The following is a 23,128-nucleotide window of genomic DNA, read 5'->3' as shown; positions in this document are numbered from 1 at the left end:
TGAGCACTGCTTTTACTCTGTTGCCATGGGACAGCTATAGCAGGAAATGAGCAAAACACCCACATAATTATTGTTGACAGAATACAGTTTCAATTTTATCAAGTGTAGCCCCTGTGTGATATGTTGTTAAGGCAGCCTTCAACATCTTGGTGAGTGAAATGCTGATTTGAGAAGTACACAGTGCCCAAAAGAAACGTACAATTGTTATGCTTGGAAAACAGAGCATGTTAAAGACATCTCCTTCACTGAGAGATGGCATGTGAGTAATTATTGCTAAGTCTCTGAGGAACAATTAGAGTTGTTTTTTATTAAATTTTCATGTTTTGATTGACATTGAAACGGAATGAATCAATATGTAAATCCAGATTACAGTGGTCTAATAAGATATTGAGAAAGATTATACTTTACAAAACAGTCTGTGGAAAAACTATACAGTGCTTAGAAAAGAACCCCATACATTTATCATTTTGCCAACTGCCTTGCTATTGTTCTTGTTTTTGAATTTAATCTGCTTAGCTACTATTTAAATTAGATTTCAGATGGCTCTGTAATTAAGGAGTGGGATATAATTCATCATTTGTAGAGATCACATTTATTATGTATCTAAATAATAAAAGTTATTTATAACAGTGTTTTATAACAACCTTAGAGAGTTTTAACCATTAATCAATAACAATGGAGAGATGTCAATGTATAAAATTGAATCAGGCATAATAATAATTATTGCATGGCTACTTACTTCACTGATTAGAAAGAAATCTATTTCAGGTGGGTTTTATTGAGAACATTAACAAATTTTGTATGCATTTAAGAGATATATGGAATAGTTCTACTCCCTCAAGGAAGGAAGTGTCAAATAAGAAAAAAAAATTTTTTGGAAGGTAATACTGCAGTAAACAAAGTTCGTTTCTTTTAATTCATATAAAATAATTTTCTGGGGTATGAACTGAGTCTGTATTGTTTATCTACTTTGACATGCATATTTCAAAAAGCAGGAATGAAAATGTGTGACACAGGTATAAGTGCTATAATTTACTGAACAATGTTTTGCACCCTGCTGACCTTTTTAGTGCTAAAGTAAGCTGAGGCCCTGAGTCTATTTTGGTCTTTTCTGTGGAAGTCCACCTACACGGGCTCTAGAGGAATGGTTAAAAACCCCCCATATTTTCTATAATACCTTGACTCAGTCCACTCAGATTCAAGAGCTCTTCTCAAGAACTTGCAGAAGGTTCTTTTCATATCTGTGTTTTAAAAGTTACCCATGCTATTCTGCATTATTAGAAGTTGCTCTCCAGCTCTGTGTAGCAGTGAGATGTGTCACAAGTACCAACACGTGGCCTTACTGCTGCAGAGTCTGAAGCGATCTCTGTAGACAGCACAGCACCATGCTGGGGAAAATGTCCAACACTTGTTAACTTCCCAAACTGCTCCCAGTTGGATCCCTGGGGATCTGCACCCACAGAACTGCCTCAGGTGGGAGCTGCATTACAGGGGCTGGCTGTGTGTGTGTCCAGCACAGCAGGGAGGCTCCTCAGAATTCTCATCCCCAGGGCTGGCTCCCATGCTGGGTGCCAAGGCCCTGTGAATCCACCCCCATGCTCAGGATTTGGGGATTGGGGCAGTCAGTCAATGATGCCTCAGTCCTGGATGAAGCCTTTGGCAATGCTGCCCTGAAGACCCATTTGTAACTCAAAAGTGTGAGCCTCACATCTGCACCCCATCCATCTTTTTGAGGAGTAAGAATAAATACTATGCAGTCCCCTTACATGTGAGATGGAACTGAGAGACAGTGGTCATGCTGATGGTTCATTGCAGGCAGGGGAGATTACTGAGGAAAAAAGACAATAAAAAAGGAACAATGGAAATTAATTTCACAGCCCACAAGGGTCATAAGGCTGATCCTGTATCAGCAAATAAGGCAGAACAGGGATAGTGACAATTTTGCCTGTCCTGGATTTGCAACTTACAGATTTATTTTTTCTTCTCTTCTGGAAAGAGACAAGCTTTTCTTTCTAGTTTTGTTGTATGTTATTATTTATTTATTTTTCCTCCTTCAACCAAGCAAAATAAAGTTTTATTTGTATCTCACTCTCTTTTGGGCTAGGGGGAAGATGTAATTAGGTGAAGGAACACAAGAGGATATTTATGGAGCCATGCAATATTTGGGGATGGAGGAAAAGATGAGCGATATCGCTCATCTTTTTTTGTTTGTTTTTCGTTTTTTGTTTAAAATGTGCTTTCCTGTTACTATAGCTACTGGTTATGCCATGCTCACATACAGATGGTTTATTGCATTGCCTTTGCAAACTGACTGATTGCTGTTGCAAATCATTGAAGCCAGGAGTGGAAGGGATACAGGTATGTAGCAGGAGACTGTAAAACCATGGAATGACCTGAGCCCGGCATAGGAAGAGGCAAGAAGAGATGTGGGGGATTGTCAAGAAGGCACACTTTCTAGGATTGTACAAGAAAGTAGGAAGAAACCAGAAGGAAGTCAGATACTGAAAAGCTGTGATGAGGTATGTACACTTCATGTTACCAGAAAAATCAAGGAGGATGGTTAACTCTCAGTTATCTCCTTCTGGAGCCAAGCAGATTCTCCTGCAAAGGTCTTTGAAAGAGGAACTGGGAGACCACAGCCAGAAGAGATTGTTCTGCCTGGCAAAAGCTTATTTAGGAAGAGGGCTGACACCTTGGTGAGTTAGAAGCATGCTGAGAAAGTAACATCTCTGGAAAGATAGGGCAGAAGATGCTAAAATTGAATCTTGTCTGGAGTCTTGTTTGGGGATTGCTATTAGTATGCCTAGACATGTGTTAAGTGATCTACCGAGCAGCAGCAAGCTATTTATGGGTTTATTAAGAAAAATGAAGTAAAAATCTGCTTCATCAAAGGCTTTGACACATTCAAATTTGAAAACATCCTGTTGAACGTGTTAGTTTGTATTACTATTAAGGGGAATCAGGGGTGAAGTTTTGGGTCTTGCAGAGCAAATGAAGAACAAACTTCAGGAGAAGACTGGATAGTGAATTCAGGGGTCTTTAATTTTTTTAGAAAAAATGTCTTAGTGAATATGGTTGGGAATATGTGACATTCTGCTTGCCTTGAATGTGGTATGTAAAATATTCCAAAAAAAGGGGGGCAAATATGGTAATGGCAGTTGCCAGAGGGGCTGGAAAAAAGGGGTAATAACAGTCATGGACTCAAAGCTGGGGGAAAAAAAAGCTTTGATGGGAATAAAGGAGTGAGGTATCTCATGTTGGGGAAGGAAATAAAACACAAAATTTGTGAGGAAACATCAGAGAATTGAACAGTTTGATTTAAAATTTTGAAGTTTTTAGTCTCAGAGGTCAGTAATGTCTGTCTTTCCATTTGTCCTGTTCCTTAAAAAAGGATCTTCTTCATACTCAGGTGTCCATAGCCATGGGATGACAGTGAGCCTGTTTGTGTTCATAAATATGGAAATGACTTCAAGTCTCTGCTTTAAAACAAACCAAATGTTGACAGCTGCAGGTATATCAATATTGAAGAACTGAGGGCTTCTCCGTGCTGCCAGGCTTACAGCGTCCTTTGACAAAAAAATAAGAAAAACACCCACAAATTTTCATTTCTGGAAATGATCTTGTAAGTGACTTTGGCACATAATTGTTTTTCTGTATTTCTCCCTTCTACAAGTAACTTGAACATTGTGCAGCAATTTGACTACTGCCACCTCTGTTTAGAATGACAAGATGTGCCATGACAAAATTATGACTATTTATTTAATTCTTAATTAAATATTAATTAATTAATACATCTTAGTCTGAGTATCCTAGGTGCTGGGTATGTAAATTATTGAGACTTTGTGAAATGCAAAAGAGAGAAAATGAAGAGAAGAAGCGATAGGACTGTGTTAAATATAGTAATCATAAAAGCTTGTGTGACAGGAAATTGTAAATTGACTTAGTAATTAGGAAATGCATTCATTCATTTTTGCTTTTGCATGCATTTTTGTGTATTTCAGGGGACATGCTTAACTCGATTCTATGACTATAATTCTTTAGGACAATGGGATATTCTGGTGAGAGAGGTAATTAGATATATTCAGATACATGCATCTAAAAGATGAAACAGTAGGATATCTTTAAACAGGAAGGAAATTTGTAAGGAAAATAGAATTATTTTGAAGATATCTTCTCAATTGCAGAAAGGGTACTTGCAGCGTGAACATACTTTTAAAAACTGACAGTGGTTTGGAAAAGAAAACCTTTTAAGTAAAGAGAATTACCATTTTTTTTTTACTCCTAGGAGAGTTCAGCATGGTTTGGAAGGAGAAGTTTGGATTTGCTATGCAGCACGAGTGTTGCCTTCTCAATGTCATTTTCCCATCTGTCTTGCTCAGCAGTGTCACTGTCTCGGCTGATGCCTGTGTGCAGTCATCAGTCAGATCACAGTGACACAGTGAGCCTGAAAACTATTCTTGTACAATGTCATGCTCCATATCTTCCTCAAAGGAACTGTGGATACAATTTGAACTTGTTTATATTCTTTCCAGTGGCCAGGAAAATGAATAATTCCTTTTTCCGTATTTGGAAATCCCTCAACAATGGATTTACCATTATTTAATCTTTCTTATTTTATCAGCTATATTTATCTTCTGGTGCTCATAGAACTCTACTGCCTGACACTAGTCCCATGGAAATTTAGGGAAACTTCTCAATCTATTGCAAGGGAAACAGGCTCTGAAAGTCTTATTTTGTCTAACATTTGCCATCACCTTCCCCACAGCATAAATTGTCCTGTGCACAAAATGCAAAAGATGTTTCATTTAATGTCGTACTTACAAAAAAACCAAACCACAATCGATTGGTGACAGTACCTTTTCAGTTCTGTTCAAGATTTATTTGGTGTTGTATTAATATGTATTAATTCTGTCCTGGAAAGTACTTAGGCTGGAACTGAGTGATGTCTTGCAGATGGTGTGCCTAACTTTTATACCTATCTTGTGACTCTTGCCGCCTTACATTGTGTCAAGCTCTCCTGGCTTCTGTGGATTATGAGTTTTGACTGAAAACATTCCAGGTCTGGAATGAGCATGCGCTCTATATTTAGTCATGTCATTAGGAGTACCATTGTGCAAGTTGCTTATCTTTCTTAACTACATCAGGGATTGTCCTTCCTCTCCTTGTAAATAACAGAAATCTTTAAATTCAAATGGTTGCCATGAATTCTTCCTGTGAACTAGTCAGCCGCTCAGTAATGGTGTTCTTTAGTACATATCATGCAATGACAATTTTAGACATCCACCTATTTCTAAAATTCTTAACATTTTGAATCAGCTTTTGTTTTCATAGAAATCCAGGCTAAAAGGGATCTTGTGAGGTCATCTCTTCATAGTTCCTGATCTAAACCAAAATAAGTATACTGAGAATCTCCCTGCCAGAAGCTTTGCCTGGGCCAGCCTTCAGAAACTGGTGATGAAGGAAATGCCATGACATTCCTAGCGGTTTTGCTCCTCATTATATTTGGGAATATTTCTATTTATTTCTATCTTCAAATTTATCTTGCATAAATCAGGCTGATTTCTACTTACCCTGCCATGGATGAACATGGAAAAAAAATTGATTGGTACGTATTAAATCCCATCAACTGCATTTTATTTTGAAATAATACAACAATGATCTTCTTGCTTGCTTTCCTTATCCAGTAAGGTAATATTTGGTCTTTCTTTGACTTGAATATTTTTATTTTGTCCTCTTCTTGTTGTAAACAACTTTTGGACTTGAGACTCGAAAATAAAGCAAATCTTTCTGTATGTTTGATCCTCTCCTTATAGTGCTCTTTCATCCTACAGCATGACACAGGTATTAGCTGTGCATGACCATTTTTTCTCTTCTGAATTATTGGAGAGTTCTGTTATATACTAATATTTTTATTCTTTACTGAATTACTGACATTAAGTAACCCATTACATATATTCCCTTTTTCTCTCTAATTCCTTTTGAAGGCAAGCTATCTGGAAGTGTGTGAAGTCTACCATTTTTTGTGGGTTCAAATTTGCAGCAATTGGGGACCTCAGCAAATCTCCTTGAGTTAGCCACGGACAAAGGAATCTGTTCCTCTTCTTGTGCTATTTTTGGAATCATTAGTACTGTTCTCCTGAAATGGCTTTTTCCCACGTTGTTTGGGAATCCAACAGTTGAAAGTTGTTTTCCCCAATTTGAACAAATATTCCATAGTGATTCCTTAGTGAAGTTTTTCCATCCTCTGAAAAAGCATTGTAGTTTTGGAGTAATGGCACTGAAAATTTTCCAGGAATGTGGATTTGCCTAATGCCTCCAAGACCTCTTTCATATTTTGTATTTCCCTATCATCTGATTAACATATTCTTCTACCCATAAGAATCAGGGTATTGATTTCTAGTCTCTTAAGCACTTGCCACTGCTGGATGGGAATTGCACTGCACAATCTTGAAGAACGATTTGGTTGCATAACCTATATTTCAGTATAATCAGGAAATGAATTGCTCTGAAATTGTCTTGCAAATTAACCTGTCTTACCATGAAACCTTTTGTGGTTTTAATTCTCAGCTGTTCTGAGCAGAGCTGCAAAATCATGCTAAAAGGCATATTACATGTTTTGCATTATGGCTTATGAACTTTCTGAACCAAGATTTAATAATTGAAATTCAGTGCTCCTCAAATGCTCTGCCTCTGGTCTGGCCTTGCACCTTTTATAGATTGTGCTTGCCCTTTATAAAATGTACAGGCCATGATGAAAAAGTCATAACTAGCAGGCTTTTCTATGCATTGTACCTCATTTAAGTTTCCTGAAACAGCAGCAGCCTCTAAGTCATCAAATTCGATTGTATTCAATTCTCAGGAAAATAGGAAATAGATCATTAGCGTACAAGGCAGCCTGAAGTCCAGATGTGATTCCGTAACCTCCTAGGCACTGGATCTAGTTGTGACTGATGGAAATTATACTCTTTATTATTATTATTATTATTATTATTATATAGTGTTTCCAGCATTATTTGCAGATTCCTACTCCATGTTTTGTTGAAAAGTTATAGCATATGAAGGGTTGAAAAAGTGCAGGGAAATATGCAGACCTAAGTTGTGCAAGGGGTGACGATGTGTGTAATAGAAGTGGAAAAAAGAGAAAATGAAAAGATTTGGATGTTGCCATTGACAGGGTGAAGCTGGGTTGTAAGGGCAAGGGCTGAAAAGAAAGGAAAGGACGTAGAAAGGATGTTCATATTCAGTGATTTTACTCTGGAAATAGCAAAGGCATGTAGTGATAGGAAAAAGGGTAACAATTTTAAACTGGAAGAGGGCAGGTTTAGATTAGGTACTAGAAAGAAATTCTTCACTGTGAAGATGGTGAGGCACTGGAATGGGTTGCCCAGAGAAACAGTGGATGCCCCATCCCTGGAAGTGTTAAAGGCCAAGTTGGATGGAGTTCTGAGCAACCTGGTTTAGTGAAAGGTGTCCCTGCCCACGATGGGAAGGTTGGAACTAGATGATCTTTAAGGTCCCTTCCAACCCAAACCAGTCTGTGATTTTATGTTTCTGTGAAAGTGTATATACAGATTTTGACATACTTTAAAATATATACCACTGCTCTCCCAAGGCAGAAAAAAAAATTAATGAATTCATCCAAAGTGTTCCCAGGGGATGCAGACAGAGCAAGAAACATCAGTAACAGATTTCTATAAAGCTGCCATATGTGGATTCAAACTTGCAGTATTCAGGGACCACGTCTCCTTGAATTACCCAGTTATCAACAAAGGGAGCCTCAAGTCTCACAGCTTTTATTAGACCCTTAATGTTGTTGAAGAACATATTTCACAACCTTTAGCTGAGTTCCTGATATTGTGGCCTTAAATCCCTAATTTTACCTCAAATGGTTTCTTCCACACAGTGCCTCTAGAGAGCAGTGAATGATATGTAATAGAAAAGTGGCCGAGATCAGCCAGGGAGGACTGGAACCAGAGCCTGGAAAAACAAAAAAAAGAAAGGAAAAATCAGAAGAATCTGGTAATCTTATTAATGAATGATGCCTGGAGGCATTCTTCCTCCAGGGATCTAAATCATAAACCTACCCCCTGGTCCAACACAAGTCAGCTTGTGAACTTGTATGAATCTAGACTAAGTTTTCATCTTGATCTTATTTTTAGAATAGAGCTCTGCAAGTTACTATAATAAAACATGCCTTTTCAATAATGTATTTGGCTGCAATTAACAGATGTATGTGATAATATGCTAATACCACAGGCAACATGATGCATCAACTCAATATCTGGTCATATGACAAGGGTGACAAATCGAAAAAGGGAGTTTCTAACTTGATATAATGAAAGTATGTTCACCGCAAGAACACAGGAATAAGTTGCTAAGAGAGGCTGTGGAATTTCTGTCCTTGGAGCATTTTCACACCGTTACCTGGACAAAGGCCTGAGCCACCTGGTCTAAATTCAATGCTGACTCTGCAGGAGGCTGCACTAGATGACCACTATCTCTTTCATTTCAAGAACTGAGGGGAATCAATGAAATAGGATCTGGGTTCAAATCAAACAGAAGAAGGTGATTCTTCATACACAGATCAGGTAAGTTGAACGTTAGGAACACTTTGCTACTGGCTGGCTGGAAGTTATGTGGGCTGTAGTCTGGACAGGTTCACAGAAAAGACTTACCAGGAGTTACATATGTAAATAACATCTTGCTCAAGAGCTTTCTGAGCTCACAGCTTCTGAAGCTAGCCTGCAATGTGTCTCACTATAACAACCATGACACTAGTATAGTGTCCTCTTCTCCAACAGTGGCCAAAAAGGGAGGTCTACACAAGGTCATCCTGATGCACCATACCAGCATGATGTCTGAAACTGGTGTGAAATTGAGCAAAGTCCTCTCTCTTCTCAATGATGTTGTTTTTCCTGCCTACTACTTTCTTCTGATTATTTATTTTGGTTATCTGGAAGAAAAAGGAAATATTATCGTACTGCAGCACTCTCCGCACTGCATGCACGGGTTCTTCCTTTCCTCCACAGCCATGTCCTCAGGTGGTCTGCTCTGTTTTATTTTACTAACCTGTCCCCAATCAGGCACATCTACCCTTTCCTACCTCTCTTTGCAGCCTGTCTTTTCCCTGCTTAACATCCTCCTTCTACCCCAAGATAGCTAACATCCCACTTCCTGGCTTTTTGATCCTTCTCTCTCCCCAGTATCAGACCAGCAAGAACCCCCCAGAACCATGCTTGGCTCCAGTACTGCTACCCTCAATGAAAGAAGCAGGTGGAGATTTCCACACCCTGAATCCCTTGGCTTTGTCAATCCCCCTCTCCTGCTGCAACTACCACTATGGCCAAGCCAAGGCACCAGCTAGGACTCCTCACCTGGCACCCATCCTGGCTCTGCCGGCTGGCACAGAGGACCAGAGTAAGAAGCCTAGGGGCTCTGCTGTGTGGCAGAGCATCCCTTGCCTGTCTCATCCACTCTGTCCCTAAACCACACTCTGGGTGACCCCAGCTTTGCCTGGAGCACTTAACTCCGTCCTTGGCTGTAGCATCCCCGTGCAGCAGCACCTATACGGATCGTGGTGTCACAGGTCTGAGCTGGGAGCCAGCAAAGCCTCACTGAAATGCACTGAGCGGGCTCTCATGTTACCACTCCCGCCTTTTCTAGGTCATTGATGAACACAGGGGCTGGCACAGGTCCCTCGCGATACCGGTGACAGCTCCGCTTCGTCGCCTGGCTCTTCCTGCCTCTCTGCGATGTGTTTTAACCTTGCTGCCACCGTCCCCTGTGTGCCCAAGGTTCAAAGTCCCCGCGGCCTGTCTGCCTCTCCTCACCTGCCGCCGCTGCGAGCGCGTACCCCGGGGCACGGCGGCAGCCAGGTGCGCTCACACCTGCACATCCCACCCCCCTCCCCCGGGCGTTCCGGACGCGGCTCCCACACCGGAGCACGACACTCTCCCCGAGCGAGGAGCGTCCCTGGGGATGTGCGCCCTCCCCCGGGGCCGCTCCTGACCCCGAGCACCCTCTCGCTGCCGGGCGGTGCCCGCGGGGGTGACCGCGGGGGGCCGCTGCGCCTCGCCGGCCGCGCCGGGGACGGGGCCACCGGCGCACGCGGGTCCGGGGGGCGGGCGCGGGGCAGCGGCGGACAAAGCCGGCCGGCGCCTCCGCACGGCTCCCGCTCTCGCTCCCGCCGCCGCGCCCGCGGCCTCCCGAGGGGCGGGAGGTGTCGCCCCCCGCCCGCACCGCGCCGGCGGCGGCCGCGGTGGCGCTGCCGAGCCGAGCCGGGCGCTGGGCGCCGAGCGCCGGCCGCCCGCCCGCCCGCACCCCCGCCCCGGCCGGCGGCGCGCACGGCGAACATGGCGGCGGCGGTGGGGCGGGACACTCTACCTGAGCACTGGTCCTACGGCGTCTGCAGGGACGGGCGCGTCTTCTTCATCGAGTAAGGGGGCGCCGCGCGAGGGGTGCGGGGAGGAGGGAGGGCGGCCCCGCTCCCGCCCGCCCGCCCGGGCGGCCGCACGCAGTCACTACTAACAGGTGCATGTTTTCCGCTTCTCCCTTCCCAGCGACCTGACCCGCACCACCACTTGGCTGCATCCTCGCACCGGGGAGCCCGTCAACTCCGGCCACATGATCCGCTCAGGTGGGTGCCCGGGGGGCGGCGGGGCCCGCGAGCGGCGCCCCCTCCTCGCCCCCTTCCTCCCCGCGGCCGGGAGGCACCGCGGGCGAAGTTCTCACCCCTCCTTTCCGCTCTCTCTCTCTCTTTCCCCCGTCCCTTGCAGACCTGCCCCGCGGATGGGAGGAGGGGTTCTCGGAGGAGGGCGCCAGCTACTTCATCGAGTGAGTACCCGCTCGCAGCCCCGGGGGCGCTGGCGGCGCGGCCCCGGCCCGCCCGGGGGCTCGGCTGAGCCGCTCCCACCCCCGCACCGGCCCCGCACGTCCGCCGGGCTCGTTAACGATCGGCGGGCGAGCGGGACGTCGGGGTGCGCCGTGCCACGGGCAGAGCTGGCTGCCGGGAGCGGCGGGATGCGGGATCCCCCCGCAGCCGCGCTCTCGCGGTGCTCAGCAACAGGTTTGCTCAGAGCCGGCGCTTCACTTTTCCCTTCTTCTTTTCTTTCTTTCTTTTTTTTTTTTTTTTTTTTTTTTTCCTTTTGTGGCGGTGTTTCCTCCCCCCTCCCCGGTATTTACAGAGCGGTGTGTGGCAGGTGGAGCGTTGCACTGCTGAGCGCCGGCCGTGGTGGAAAGTGTGGATGGTGGTTTTGTTGTTTTAAGTGGCTCGTGGCTGTGGACGCAGCCCCGGGGAAGTTTTGCAAGTGAAAGGCTTCCTCCAGTGTTTCTTCCCAGAGACCGGGCTGAACAGATGAACTTGCCGTTCCAGGACTGGTGGTGGCCGCCGGGTCTTTCTTGTAGCATTTCTCATTCAGAGAACAGTTAAAAGCAGAGATGTGCTGCTTATTTGAGGTGCTTTTATTCTGTGGGATGCCAACCTGTTGGAGTAAAGTAGAATAATTAACAGAGCCGCTTTAAAACATTGCATATACAAGACATTTACAAATGTAAACACTGATGTAAAAGTAGAGATTTAGTCAAATCAGTACAACTCAGGGACATCCTGCATATAGAGATATGTGTCACTTGTGATGCTATTGCATTTTTCCTTTGGAAGTCTGAATGCCTGACAAATTTAATGGAACTAAGAGAGAAAGTCTCAGTGTTTTCCAGTCTATCTTATTGCTTCAGTGCAGGACTGGGATGGCCAGGCCAGGTCATTAAGTACAGCCCCCAATAGCTGCAGACAGCTGTGTCATAGTTGCCTAGTTTTGAAATGCCTACAGAGCTTACCCCAAAACCTTTGACAAACTTGAGCTTTTTAGTAAAGATCAGATTTCCAAACTGTGCTGTGCCAGGAATTGACTTGGAAGGAGAAATTGACTGAAGGCATCAGAAATGCCCCTCGTGATAGAATGTTTGTTAAATAAAGTTCCAGATGATCCTAATATGTCAATTTTTCACCTATAAAGGAGAAAAAAGGCATTCAGTCTCTGTTTTTCTGAGCCAGAGAATTCCTTACAGTGCTGGACTGGGCAGTTAGTTTAGCCCTCAACTAAAGGAGGTAGTAGCAAGGCATTGGAGAGCAGCTTAATACCACTTAGAGCTGCCACCCTTTATCTGTGGCTAGTGAGTTGAAAGAAAGGAATAAAAGTTCTTCTGGTTACATAGGTGGCTGACAAAACTCTAAAATAAGGTAGCTGTCCGGTCTGTAAGTGTAGTGTAAGCAGATGCTTTATCTGGGTACAGCAAGACAAACTTGTAGATGTGGGAATACAGCTATTTGCTTTCCTGTTCTTTCCAGAAACTTACTAGTGCAGTTTAAGAACAGCTTAAATTCCTTTTCCCAGCTGCTCTATTTGGAAGAGTGCTTCTTCATGTCTTGTGTATCAGGCAGTTAGAAAACTTTTAATTTCTGATGCATTAAATTAGAGCTGTGTGCAGTGCAATGTCATAACTTGTGCTAATAACATTTTTTTAGCTTGGGCTGGAATTGTTGCAGGAAATGAAATAGGGAATGGAGTATGTATTTTACAGGGCAGTTGGATAAACTTGACCATCTTTAGTCAAAGTTTTGTGAGGAGGCCAGCAATTTTTTGACATGAATCTGTTCAACTGTACTGCTTAAGACCAAAGGTTCACCTGATACTGAATATGATATTCACCTCTTCAGCAGTGATACTTCCCCCAGCACTGCTCTAGCCTCTCTAATTTCAGCTCAGAGGCTTCCTGAGCCAAGTGGAATTTCTCATTTTTTCTTCCCTGAACATATTGAGCTCTCCTTGTGCTCATATAAACATCAGTATCCTTAGAGGATGATTTCCATACCTCACAACTCTGTTCATTCCTCCTATGTTGCTTCCACGTGATGAGCTCTCAGCTTACAGAAAAGGTTACTGGTCCCTAAACGCATGATTTCACATGTTGTGGTATTGAATTCCATTTTCTGGCATTCCAGCTCACAAAACCCATGAACTCTCCTGGATAACTACCCGGTCCTCTTTGTAATGGTGATAGTTCCAGTCTGGTGTCATCCATAGAAATTTCCTAAGTGCATTGTTACTCCTTGGCTACTAATTTATTGAAGGGTGTCAGGAGGAATATTCCAAGTAACCCCTCTCCCTCGTGATAGTTTCCAGTATTAATACAGCCCAGTATTGTAGTTTTCCAATCTGGCCACTTACTTGAGGTATCTTACAAACCTGATTTCTGGTACAGCAATAATGAAAATATTAGGTAAAACATTGGATGTGAGCTGTCTGTGACATAAAAAAACTTAACTAATCCTGTGTCCATTTACTTCCATGTCTATATTGCTTCTTTCTATACTGTGAACCAACTTGAAACATCATACAGTAAAACAAAGGTTTATAACCTGGTCAAGGTTAATATCAAAGCCAGATAAGCTTTTCTCCCCTTTCCACATAACCAGAGTTTGAAAATTTCCAGAACTCTCCTTCTGTTGGACAGAAGCTTTCCAAATGAATGTGCTGTGATTTAGAATGGTTTTTTGCTGTTCTGTAGTTAGGCAGATATCCTGTAGTCTAAGGAGCACTATTTTCCCTTTGGTTATTTACTCGAGATGCTCATCTGAAATCACATTCCCTCTTAGCCTTGTTTTGCTCAGCTAAGCAAGATGGGTTCTTTGTCCAGTCCTTTAAAAAGGGCTCTCTGTCTCTTTCATTATCCTGTAGTTTTCTCTGCACCTCTTGCAATATGAAGTCATCTTTGTTGCATTTCAGTGAGCGGAATCGTATGCTGGAGTGAGCTTTTGTGAGGCTCTCACACAACAAAAGTGCTTTTTTGGCTCTAAAAATTTCTCAGTTTTCTGCATTTTAGGTTGTTTGTGTATTTAGGGAAGATGCCCACACTGACAGCACATGTGAATGCTGCCAATTGACTGATACGTGCAGATCTTTCTTTTCCTTTTCTGCTTTAACTTCTAAGACTGTAAGTTATATTAGGAAGCTACATTCCAGTTCTTCCCATTTGTGCACATCCATGTCTTCATGAATGATTTTATCTGTTCCAATTATTCAGGTTTTCTTGATAGGAGCAAACCCTATTGGTGCAGTGCTACCTCTTGTCCTAAAATCACTAAATAAAAATTATGTATAAACTGATTTGTCTGGATCTCCATTTGGTAGTTTTGGTAAAACCTATTTGTCTGAAAGTATCATGGATGTTGTGTTTTCTGACTTGGAATGCTCAGTACATCTTGCACCCTTCTTTTCCATCTCTTTGTTTGTTGATGTTTTTGAGAAGTCTTGTGTTTGTTAGGCAGCTGCTTTATGGGAGAGTCCCTGCAGAAAGGTTGTTGCTGAGCATATGTGGAATTGAATGGAAACTTGACAGCACTGGCTCTGGTTTGTTTCTGTGGTTGCTGGTTGCTGATGTGAAGTGTTGTGGTTGGCAGACTGTCTTTGGGGAAGGAGATAGGGGCATGTAGGGCAAGTAGTGACTGATGGTAAACCAGTGCATGTATGTGTGATAGTTCAGATTTTTGTTTCCATTTGCTTACCTTTTTCTGGTCATCCAAAAGACTTGGGCAAGTTGGAAAGCTTTGAAAGTGTGGAATGCTTTTTTGTTACGTTTTTATAGCTTGCAAAGATTGCTATGTCTATTGATGTGAATGGATCTGTTCTTCCAGTGTTAGATACCTAACTGGCTTGTATTTAAGTGCGTTAAAAAAAATGTACTGCTGCTACAGTATTGCACATCTCAAAGGTAATATTGCATTCAAATTGTAATGTAGAATCAGGAGCAAAAGAGTAGAAATCAGCACTTAAATATCTGAAGTCAGTTTTTGGTTCAACATGGCCTCTTCTTTGGGTAACAGTACAAGAAATAAAACTGTGAAATTGGCATGTTCATAGTAATAGTCAGTAACTGTTTTGCAACTGTTGTTCTTTAATTCTTCTATTTATCTTGTAGTCTCTGAAGGAAATATGTGTGGTACGTATTTCAAGTGTTTGGAAATACTAAAAGAGCAAAGCACACCAAACTGAAGTCTGCCTTTTTAACTTTGATTCTTCTGTGCCAAGCCTGTACATTCAGGTACAATGTCACTGAAAACTGCACTGAAGCTCAGATTCACCCAGTGTGGGCTCTGGATGATACCCACTTAATGATTATTTAATCACAGAAGCCCAAAGGGGGAGAGACCATCTGGATTATTGAGTTCAGTCCTTTTGATTATCTGAGAAGATTGTTTTATAATCTCATTAATAAATTTAATCAACAAGTTTCTTCTGCCCTGCAGAAATTTCTGTGTTCTCCACTCCTAGCAGGAGGTTGAAAACTGTTTCTTTTTAGTGGCTGCTTATGTGGGCTGAAGCACTGTTTACTGTATGTATTCCATGGCCTGCCGTAAAGACAAATTATTATTTCTTGTTCTTAATCTGTTTTCCACGGTGGTTGTTGCTGTAGAAGTTAAAAGATATTGAAGCACTTAACTACTGTAAGGAGTAGTGATGGCCTTCATAATGAGATCTTCAATATAGATCATGTCCTTTGGGGTTCTTGAACCCGTGCTTAGATAAAAGGTCTCATTTAATGGATAAGTAAGTGTATCAACTGACATGAAACCCACCTGTGAGGAGCTGGCCTATGAAGCACTTTAGCATTGCTGTGCATGGCCAGTTTGAGTTGTGGGAAGCTCCTGAAGTGGAATAAAAGCTGGAACCATGTGAGAACTTCACTAAAAGTGATAAGTTTATGCCATCTCTAGAAAATTTAAGCATAGTCTCTGGCAAAATGGAGGGGCTTTGTATGCTGTGGAGTGTCATGGGGAAGCTTTTAGGGAAGGAAACCTGGACTGGTTCCACAGCAACAGGTAAAAGGTCTAGTTTGGATAAATCTTGAGAGCACCATGTACAGCAACCTGAATTCTAATAACCAGCCATAACCTACACTCAGGAGTTGCCCTTGAGGGGACTAGACTTCACTGAGGTGACTTATACGGGTGGAAAAGCAGGTGTGAAATGGGGAAGTGGAAGAAAGATGCGAAAACTGGCTGTTGCGTTGAAAGGCGAGAGTTGGGAAGCTGTCCCATCCCGCACTTCTGCAGGAGCGATCCATGGTCTTGAGCGGCCTCTACTGGCTCACTTGGCAGGAGATTAGGCAGCAGGAGAAACGCTGCCAGGCTGGGGGTAAAAATGTGCTGGTTCTTCTTCTTAATTTTCTTGGGATTAAGTGTTCCATTTGGGCTATGGGAAACAGAACTATTTACTGTAAAAGTAAATATTTCAGCTTTTACGAGTTTCTCTGTGTCTCTCATCCTTAATTCTCCAGCTCTGGACTTGGTCAGGCAGCCTGTTTAATAAATTTCTCCTGGATTGTGAACAGAATTGAGCTGGTAATATTGGATCTGCTGGTTAGATACAGTAGACATGTTTCATTCCAGTTGGGGAAACGGTTAAGTGTCCTTTTTTGATGACAGCTAAAATGAGAGATCACTCATTAATGAGTGAAGTAAATGCTGATAGATTTGGGCTCAGGCAGGGATTGCTGACAATTGCAGACAGCCAAAGTACTTTGTAGTTCAGCTGCCAGAAGGCGGGAAAAGGGTACTTTCATGCTGCCTGAATTCCAGAGTGCCCTCTGGAAGAACAGGCTTGGAACTGTGTGTAAGGGAAATGCCGTGTGCGGTTTGATTCAGTGAGGTATATGAATGAAGAGGAATATTGTGTGCATTCCTTGGGGGAGGGAGAAGCATGTAAGGGGAGGTGCTGGCTTTTGTTTGCTTTTAAAGCATGGCTGCACCTTGCAAGTACTTAGCTTGTTTTGTCAGTCCATGTTTGCCTTCATTCCAAGATACGCAGATGTTGGAAAACTGAATTTTGACTACCTGAGGAGGCCAGCAAGGATAACATACACTTGGGGGAGTGGTTTGCATTAATGTGAGATGCTTTTTTGAGTGCTGAACACTCCTGAAAATCAAAGTTGTCTGGGAAACAGAGGAACATTGTTTTGTTCTGCTTGGGGTTATATGGCTTCCTTGTGTCGTAGCTCAGAAACAAGGCCTTGAACTGGTTCTCCAAAGCTGCCAGCATCCACATTTTGTTTAGTACATGTTCTAGGTTTTTGAACATTAATGTGTCAGAAAAACTTCATTCATTCAGCCTCTTTCCTGAAGCACTGTCCACTTCTGCATTCACTGAATCTGTGCAGGTGAACCTATGCACATGTTTTAGGAAGGTGCATATGGTAGTGAGGGTTTCAGTATTTCTGAAAGTCTGTCTAAAATGTAAAGATTAAAAATAAATACAGTTTTATTGGGTAAGCATTGCTAGAGTCTTAAAAATAGTTTTCATAATCTTGTGTTACATTCCATACTGCTTTTACAGGTGTGCAATATGTCTATCCCATCGGATGAGGAAATAGATAATTTATTCCACACTTTTAATTTTATTTTTGTTACCCATTAGCTACCAGAAAAGAGAGAATCTCAATACTTAGGACAGCAGAATCTTCATATTATTAGTACATGTTTTGTTGGAAAAGGTTGCTTCTTCAATCTATCAGTAATAAAGTCTAGCAACTGGACCTGCTTAAAAAGGGTTACCAGTCTGCAGATGAATATTTAGAACAAGATGTTTTACTATTTTGTAATGGAGGGAAAAAAAAGTACCTTTTTCCAGGCAGGTCTAGCAATACCGTCTAAACAATCTTAGCAAGTGTTTCAGTGGAAAGAGAAATGCTGTGAAGTACATGGGTGCAGGTTTTTCTCATGTGTTCTATACCCTGCATTTTCCCATCATTCTGTTTGCTGCAGATGGATTATACTAAAATGAGTTTTTACCTCACTACTGATCAAAGTTTGCCATCATCTCAAATATTTACATTTCATTGGTACAGATTAAGTGTACTGCTTCAGTATTGTAGTGCTGCATCCCTGCAAAGACCAGCTTGAATAATGTGGTGTCACATTCATTTAATATGACATCTGATTCTACCCAGTATGAGTGTACAGTCTAATTTACTGCTAAATCTAATTTGTTTTGTCTTTGCCTCCTAGATGTGCTTTTTAAAATTTTTTCTTTATGACCTTGTGTTGGATAACGGTAAAAGATGACACATTTTATTTATAGTTTAATTGTCTTTTCCTGCAGCATTATTGGACAGTTTTACAAAGTCTGCTCTGAGATATTGTCTTTAGAAGCAGAACTTTTAATTTAAAAACAGTTTTGTAATTAAAGATGTTAAAATCCAAGAAGAATCTGGTTAAGTGCCCAACCCTTTTCTTTTTGATTGTCTGCCATGCAGTACTTGGCAAAAATGTCACTGACTTGTCTAGACAGGTACAAAAGCTTGTTACCAATACATAGTAGGTATGTGCTTGTCTGCCTGAAGTTTTCTGTTTAAACCCGTTTTCCTTATTGCTTATCTGTACCTTTAAGGGTTTTATCTTTAGTTTAATAAAATGTACAACCAAAGCTCTTAAAATGAGATTTGGATGTATTGCTGAAACGAAGCATCTGAGTAATACTGGGTTTTATTTACAGTTCTTTGTCAAGTGAGGACTTTTATTACATTTTTATTTACTTCCTAGAGACCAAATATCCTGATCTAAGAGCAGACTACTAAGCAGTTTGAAAATACACATTGATTTTGCAACATGCAGGTGATTTTTTCCAGGAGCTCATGTAGACTCTGATTGTAAAATATGACTAAGCAGGAAAGCTGCTGTTAATATTTTGATTTATTTCATCTGCAAAAATGTAGTTACTGCCTTTTGCAAGCGTCTTTGTTTCAAAATGTCATAGTTTCACAGTCATCTTCAAAGTAGCAAAATGCTTGAACAGCAACTTCCACTTAACTTTCATGTTTATTTTGTTCTTTGCTTTTTGCAGTTACTTCTTTGTCCCTTTTCAGGCAGAAGAAAGACTTGTTTTGATTAACTTAGGATATAGATATTAATATAAAGGAGAGAAATGAAAAGATAGAGGTACTGTTTGTTTTGCTTATCAAGCAGCATAAATCAGAGAACAAAAGCTAAAATAATTTTTTTGGATGGGTGTCTTTTAAGCCAGTTTTTAGGTGTTTTAAATGTGTGCTCTGAGGGTTAACCTCTTAGTGCCTACTTTGAAGCAATGAACTGGGGCTTATTCTAACACCTGTTAATTTCAGCAAATAGTTTAAATACATCTACAGACAGAACTGTGCTAATGGCTGTGATTAATATATGTAATTTTCGCTGGCTGGTAAAGCAGCATTAGTAATATTTTCTTTGCCTTTTTCTGAAGCTCACGAGTTAAAACATTAGCTGTTTGCATGGTGAGATAAGACTGACAAAATCTAGGTGCAGACAGTTGTTCTACAGAGGACATGGTGGTTCAAAACCGTGTTGAATACCCTGGAGTAATTTAAATTAATAAAACTCAGCTGTAAAATGGTAAAAGCCATTTTCCTTAGATGACACTTGTCAAACACTTGACATTGATTATTACTATCTCAGAATATCAGCCCTATTTTTTATTTTTTTTTTTATTTAAAGAGAAGAATTTGTGAACATGCAGTTTTTTTAATGTAAAGTTGTTGCTTGCTTTCCACTTAAGACAATTATATTGTCAAGTGGCTTGAGCAAATGTTTTTATTTCCTTCCTTGGAAATCATAGATTAATGCTGTTCTTTAAATGCTGCTTTTGTGCTTTGCTTTTTTAGCACAGAAATACTTGAATGCCTATTTCAGCTAGTGATAAGATTTATTCCTCCAGCACTGTGCATGTTATTACTTCCAGTCTTCAATTTTAAATCTTTGCTTTTGCTCTTCCAGTTAGCTCTGTAGTAAGTTGAAGTTTGAGCTCATTTATATTAAAAAAATACCCAACAATTTTGTATTTTTACTTGTCTCATGTGAAATCATATGAAAGTCTTTAAATGAACAGATTACAGGTGTCCAGTTGGGCTTTGATATAATTATTTAACAGGGTATTTAGTCCTTTCAGTTGAAATGTGAAATGATAAATCTTTAGTGGAGTGAGGTGTTAGTATCAGTATAAGAGATGCTTTTTGGTGCCACTGGCTGGTTTTTATCGTGTTACTACTAAGATGTTTGAGAAGGTGGACAGCTAAATCTCTGGATAAAGAGTCTTCCTTGAGAGTTGCATTTCCATGCCTTTGGAGAACATTGACTTGTCTAAGGAAATACTGAAACAACTAAATGATGAAAAGGAAATTGAAATTGTCGAAGGACACTGTCATAAACCTCAGTAAAGACATAAACCAACATTCACTTTTATGACTTTCAGTATGTTTCCATGTGTGGTGTGTGATGGCTGGGCATTCAATATGTGATTGTTGGGCATGAAATCCAGGTTTTGTGTGTGCATTTTTATTGCAGTTGAAGGATTAAAAAAAAATTGCAGGTAGAAACATAAATTGAAGTTAACATTACTAACCTGAAACATCCAGTGTCAAGGTAAAACACAAGATATTAAAATACACAATTAAGGCATTCAAACATATAATACCCAGTATTTGCTGTGCAGGAGCTGCCATATTGATGCAGAGTAGTCCTTGCTTAGAGATTTACAAGTAATATGGATTTTTAAAGTCTGGTAGTTTCCCTCTTCTTTACTGAGCAGTTTGAATTGCCATGGCAATATTGCTGGTTTTGTAAGAATTTTGATCCAGAATTTTGATCTGGAGAATTTCAGGAGAAATATCTTCAAATTTTGTATGAGATTTTAATAACCCTTGTATTTGGTGCATTTCTGCACTGCAAGGAAACATCCACCCCTGTATACTGACTACAGTAAGGGATAATTTAGATTGGAAAGGAGCTTTAAGATCGAGTCCAGCTGTTAACCCAGCACTGCCAAGTCCACCATTAAACCATGCCCCTAAGTGCCAATTAAATTAAATACCTCCAGGAGTGGTGACTCAACCACTTCCCTAGGCAGCCTGTTCCAATACTTGACAACCTTTTGATGGAGTAGTTTTTTCTAACATCCAATCTAAATCTCCCCTGGCGCAGCTTGTCCTGTCACTTGTTTCTGGGAGAAGATGCCAACCCCCACCTGGCTGCATCCTCCTTTCAGGTAGTTGTAGAGAGCGATAAAGCCTCCCTTGAGCCTCCTTTTCTCCAGGCTAAACACCCCCCAGCTCCCTCCAGTGTTCCTCACAAGATTTGTGCAGGAGATGCTTCACCACCTTCACTGCTCTTCTTTGAACGAGGAAGGTGGCGTCTCAGCTGTGACTGTAATTTTGGAAGTGTAGATAAGTAGTGAATTGAAAGCTTTTCGTTGTGGATTTTTGGATGTGTCTGTATGTGTTCAGAAATGAGAAAAGAGATGAAGCATTTTGAACTTGAAAAAGCCAGAGGCAGTGTTTATGTTGGATACTATGGACTGTTTCAAATACAGTTTCTGGCCCACCTCCCCCAAATCTGTGTCCTCTTTCTGCACCTTTTGCTGTATCAGCATTGCTTATAAGGAAGCTCAGAGGTTTTTTTTTTTTTCCATTGGTCAGATGCAGTGGTTGGTTGTGGTGCTGAAATGGTTGTCCTTTCCCAGGTCAAACCTGTGTTTGTGGTAGCTTAGGACTGGCTGGGTGATGAGGTGCTTGGAAAGCTGCACAAAAAGACAAGCAGGCAAGGCTAAAGAAGGACATGATGGAGCTTTTTAAGTATCATCTGTCTCTGGGGAGAACAAATTCTTCAGTGTGCAGGGAGCAGGATGTAAAATTTATTGATGTGGGAGGGTTGAAAAACATTGGTTTAAACTAGTTGCAAATAAACTGTTAAATGGTATTGATAAATAAGGTGGGCTAAAGACAGAAATGAACAAGGAAAATTGAAGTTTCTGTGTATGGGTGGTGTGATGTTTCCCTCACCAGAAAAGTAGCAGTAGGAAAAAGGGGAGCTACACGAGACCAGTTTTTTTGCAACTCATCTTTCTTGACAGGTCCAATAGAGGAAATATTTAGCAATTTGAGGGGTGTCTCTGATTAGCAGTGTGCTGTTCTTGTGTCACTCCGGTGGGCAGACAGCAGAACCTCAAGTAAACTGTGGTCTGTGGAAGTCAGATGAAGTGTTGCCTGAAATCTTAAAAAGAAGTAGCTCAAAACTGTGTTTTTAAGTAATATAGGAGCAAAGCCAAAGAAGAATTTCTGAATTATTGATGACCAGGACAAAATTTTGTTTGTGTAGGAAAATTAAAAGACTTGTAAATTTATGTTTAGACTGTCATACAGCTATTTCCTGAGTGGTTTCTATAATTTAGGATGACGTACATTGTAAATAGGCCTATTACCTTTTTTTGGTGGAGAGTAGGAGTATAGAAAAAACCATGATTTTAAAATATAATGGGCTGCTAGTGAATAATGTATCTATTTCCTTTAGAAAGAAAATTTTAGGTTTTGTGATGAATTTTTAAGATATCTATGATTAGAACCACGATGAAAAAATCTATTAATGTGATGAATAAACTGTGATAATTCCAAATGAGCTAATGCAGATGGAGTCAGTTTAAAAGTAACATTTGGCATCAACAATTTTGTTTTTCCCAGAGATAGATTAACTCTCTTTCCTTTCATCTCATTTTTCAGGAATTCCATTAATGATAATAAACATGGTTTTTACCTGTTATTGGTTCTGTATAACAGTTTTTGGTGAAACTGAATGAAGGAAATGTGCTGAAAATGCTGTTCTTGGTGAATTTCAACATTTGTAAAACACGGAGGTGAAAATATAAAATAAATTGAGCATGATTGTATGTTTGATTGATTTAGTAAAGTTCTTAAGTATTCTGTCACAGGGTTTCTTGGTTCTGCAAGAGTACAGAATTTGAGAGACCGTTGACCTCTACAAATATATTAAAAATTCTGCTGTGTTACTCATTTTTGTGTTCAGTTTGGCTCAGCAGCTCTTCCATGCCAATTAACTTGACATTCCATTTAGTTTGGCTACTGAAGTTTGTAGTGAAAATGTTAAATTGCAGTGTGGGACCTCCCTACCAGGGAAGTGAGTAGAAATATGAAGGAGGTATGAATTCAGAGAGCAATGGTCTGAGAGAAATGCCCATGTGAAGAATTAGAGTGGAGGAGCAGCGTTAGGAAAGCCCCAATGTTCCGCTGATTTGAA

At 41.1% G+C, this 23,128-nt stretch overlaps 1 protein-coding gene and 1 long non-coding RNA gene across 13 annotated transcripts in view; one reads left to right on the top strand and one right to left on the bottom strand.

Moving 5' to 3' along the window:
• Positions 1 to 3,021: 3,021 nt before the first annotated feature.
• LOC135415564 (uncharacterized) lies at positions 3,022 to 10,574 on the bottom strand. Of its 2 annotated transcripts, XR_010431183.1 has the most exons (4): positions 10,384 to 10,574; positions 8,676 to 8,953; positions 7,881 to 7,977; positions 3,300 to 3,566 (listed from the first exon to the last, which is right to left on the bottom strand). It is a non-coding gene; the product is annotated as an uncharacterized LOC135415564 (long non-coding RNA). The 2 variants fall into 2 exon arrangements; XR_010431182.1 differs by having other exon boundaries at positions 3,022 to 7,977.
• Positions 10,278 to 23,128, top strand: part of PLEKHA7 (pleckstrin homology domain containing A7) — a 157,884-nt gene continuing 145,033 nt past the window's right edge. For 5 of the 11 annotated variants that reach the window (XM_064657457.1, XM_064657454.1, XM_064657453.1 and 2 more), the window contains exons 1-3: positions 10,278 to 10,435; positions 10,560 to 10,636; positions 10,776 to 10,833. In XM_064657457.1, the coding sequence (XP_064513527.1) occupies positions 10,353 to 10,435; positions 10,560 to 10,636; positions 10,776 to 10,833 (218 nt within the window). In that variant the 5' untranslated portion in view covers positions 10,278 to 10,352. Of the gene's footprint in view, positions 10,436 to 10,559; positions 10,637 to 10,775; positions 10,834 to 10,963; positions 11,066 to 23,128 lie in introns of those variants that run through there. The other 6 variants (XM_064657462.1, XM_064657460.1, XM_064657458.1 and 3 more) reach the window with 2 other exon arrangements.

The sequence above is a fragment of the Pseudopipra pipra genome, chromosome 6, assembly GCF_036250125.1.
Source record: "Pseudopipra pipra isolate bDixPip1 chromosome 6, bDixPip1.hap1, whole genome shotgun sequence".
NCBI classification, from domain to species: Eukaryota; Metazoa; Chordata; class Aves; order Passeriformes; family Pipridae; genus Pseudopipra; species Pseudopipra pipra.
The sequence above is the reverse complement of the archived record's forward strand: the minus strand, read 5'-3'. Positions and strand labels throughout refer to the sequence as shown.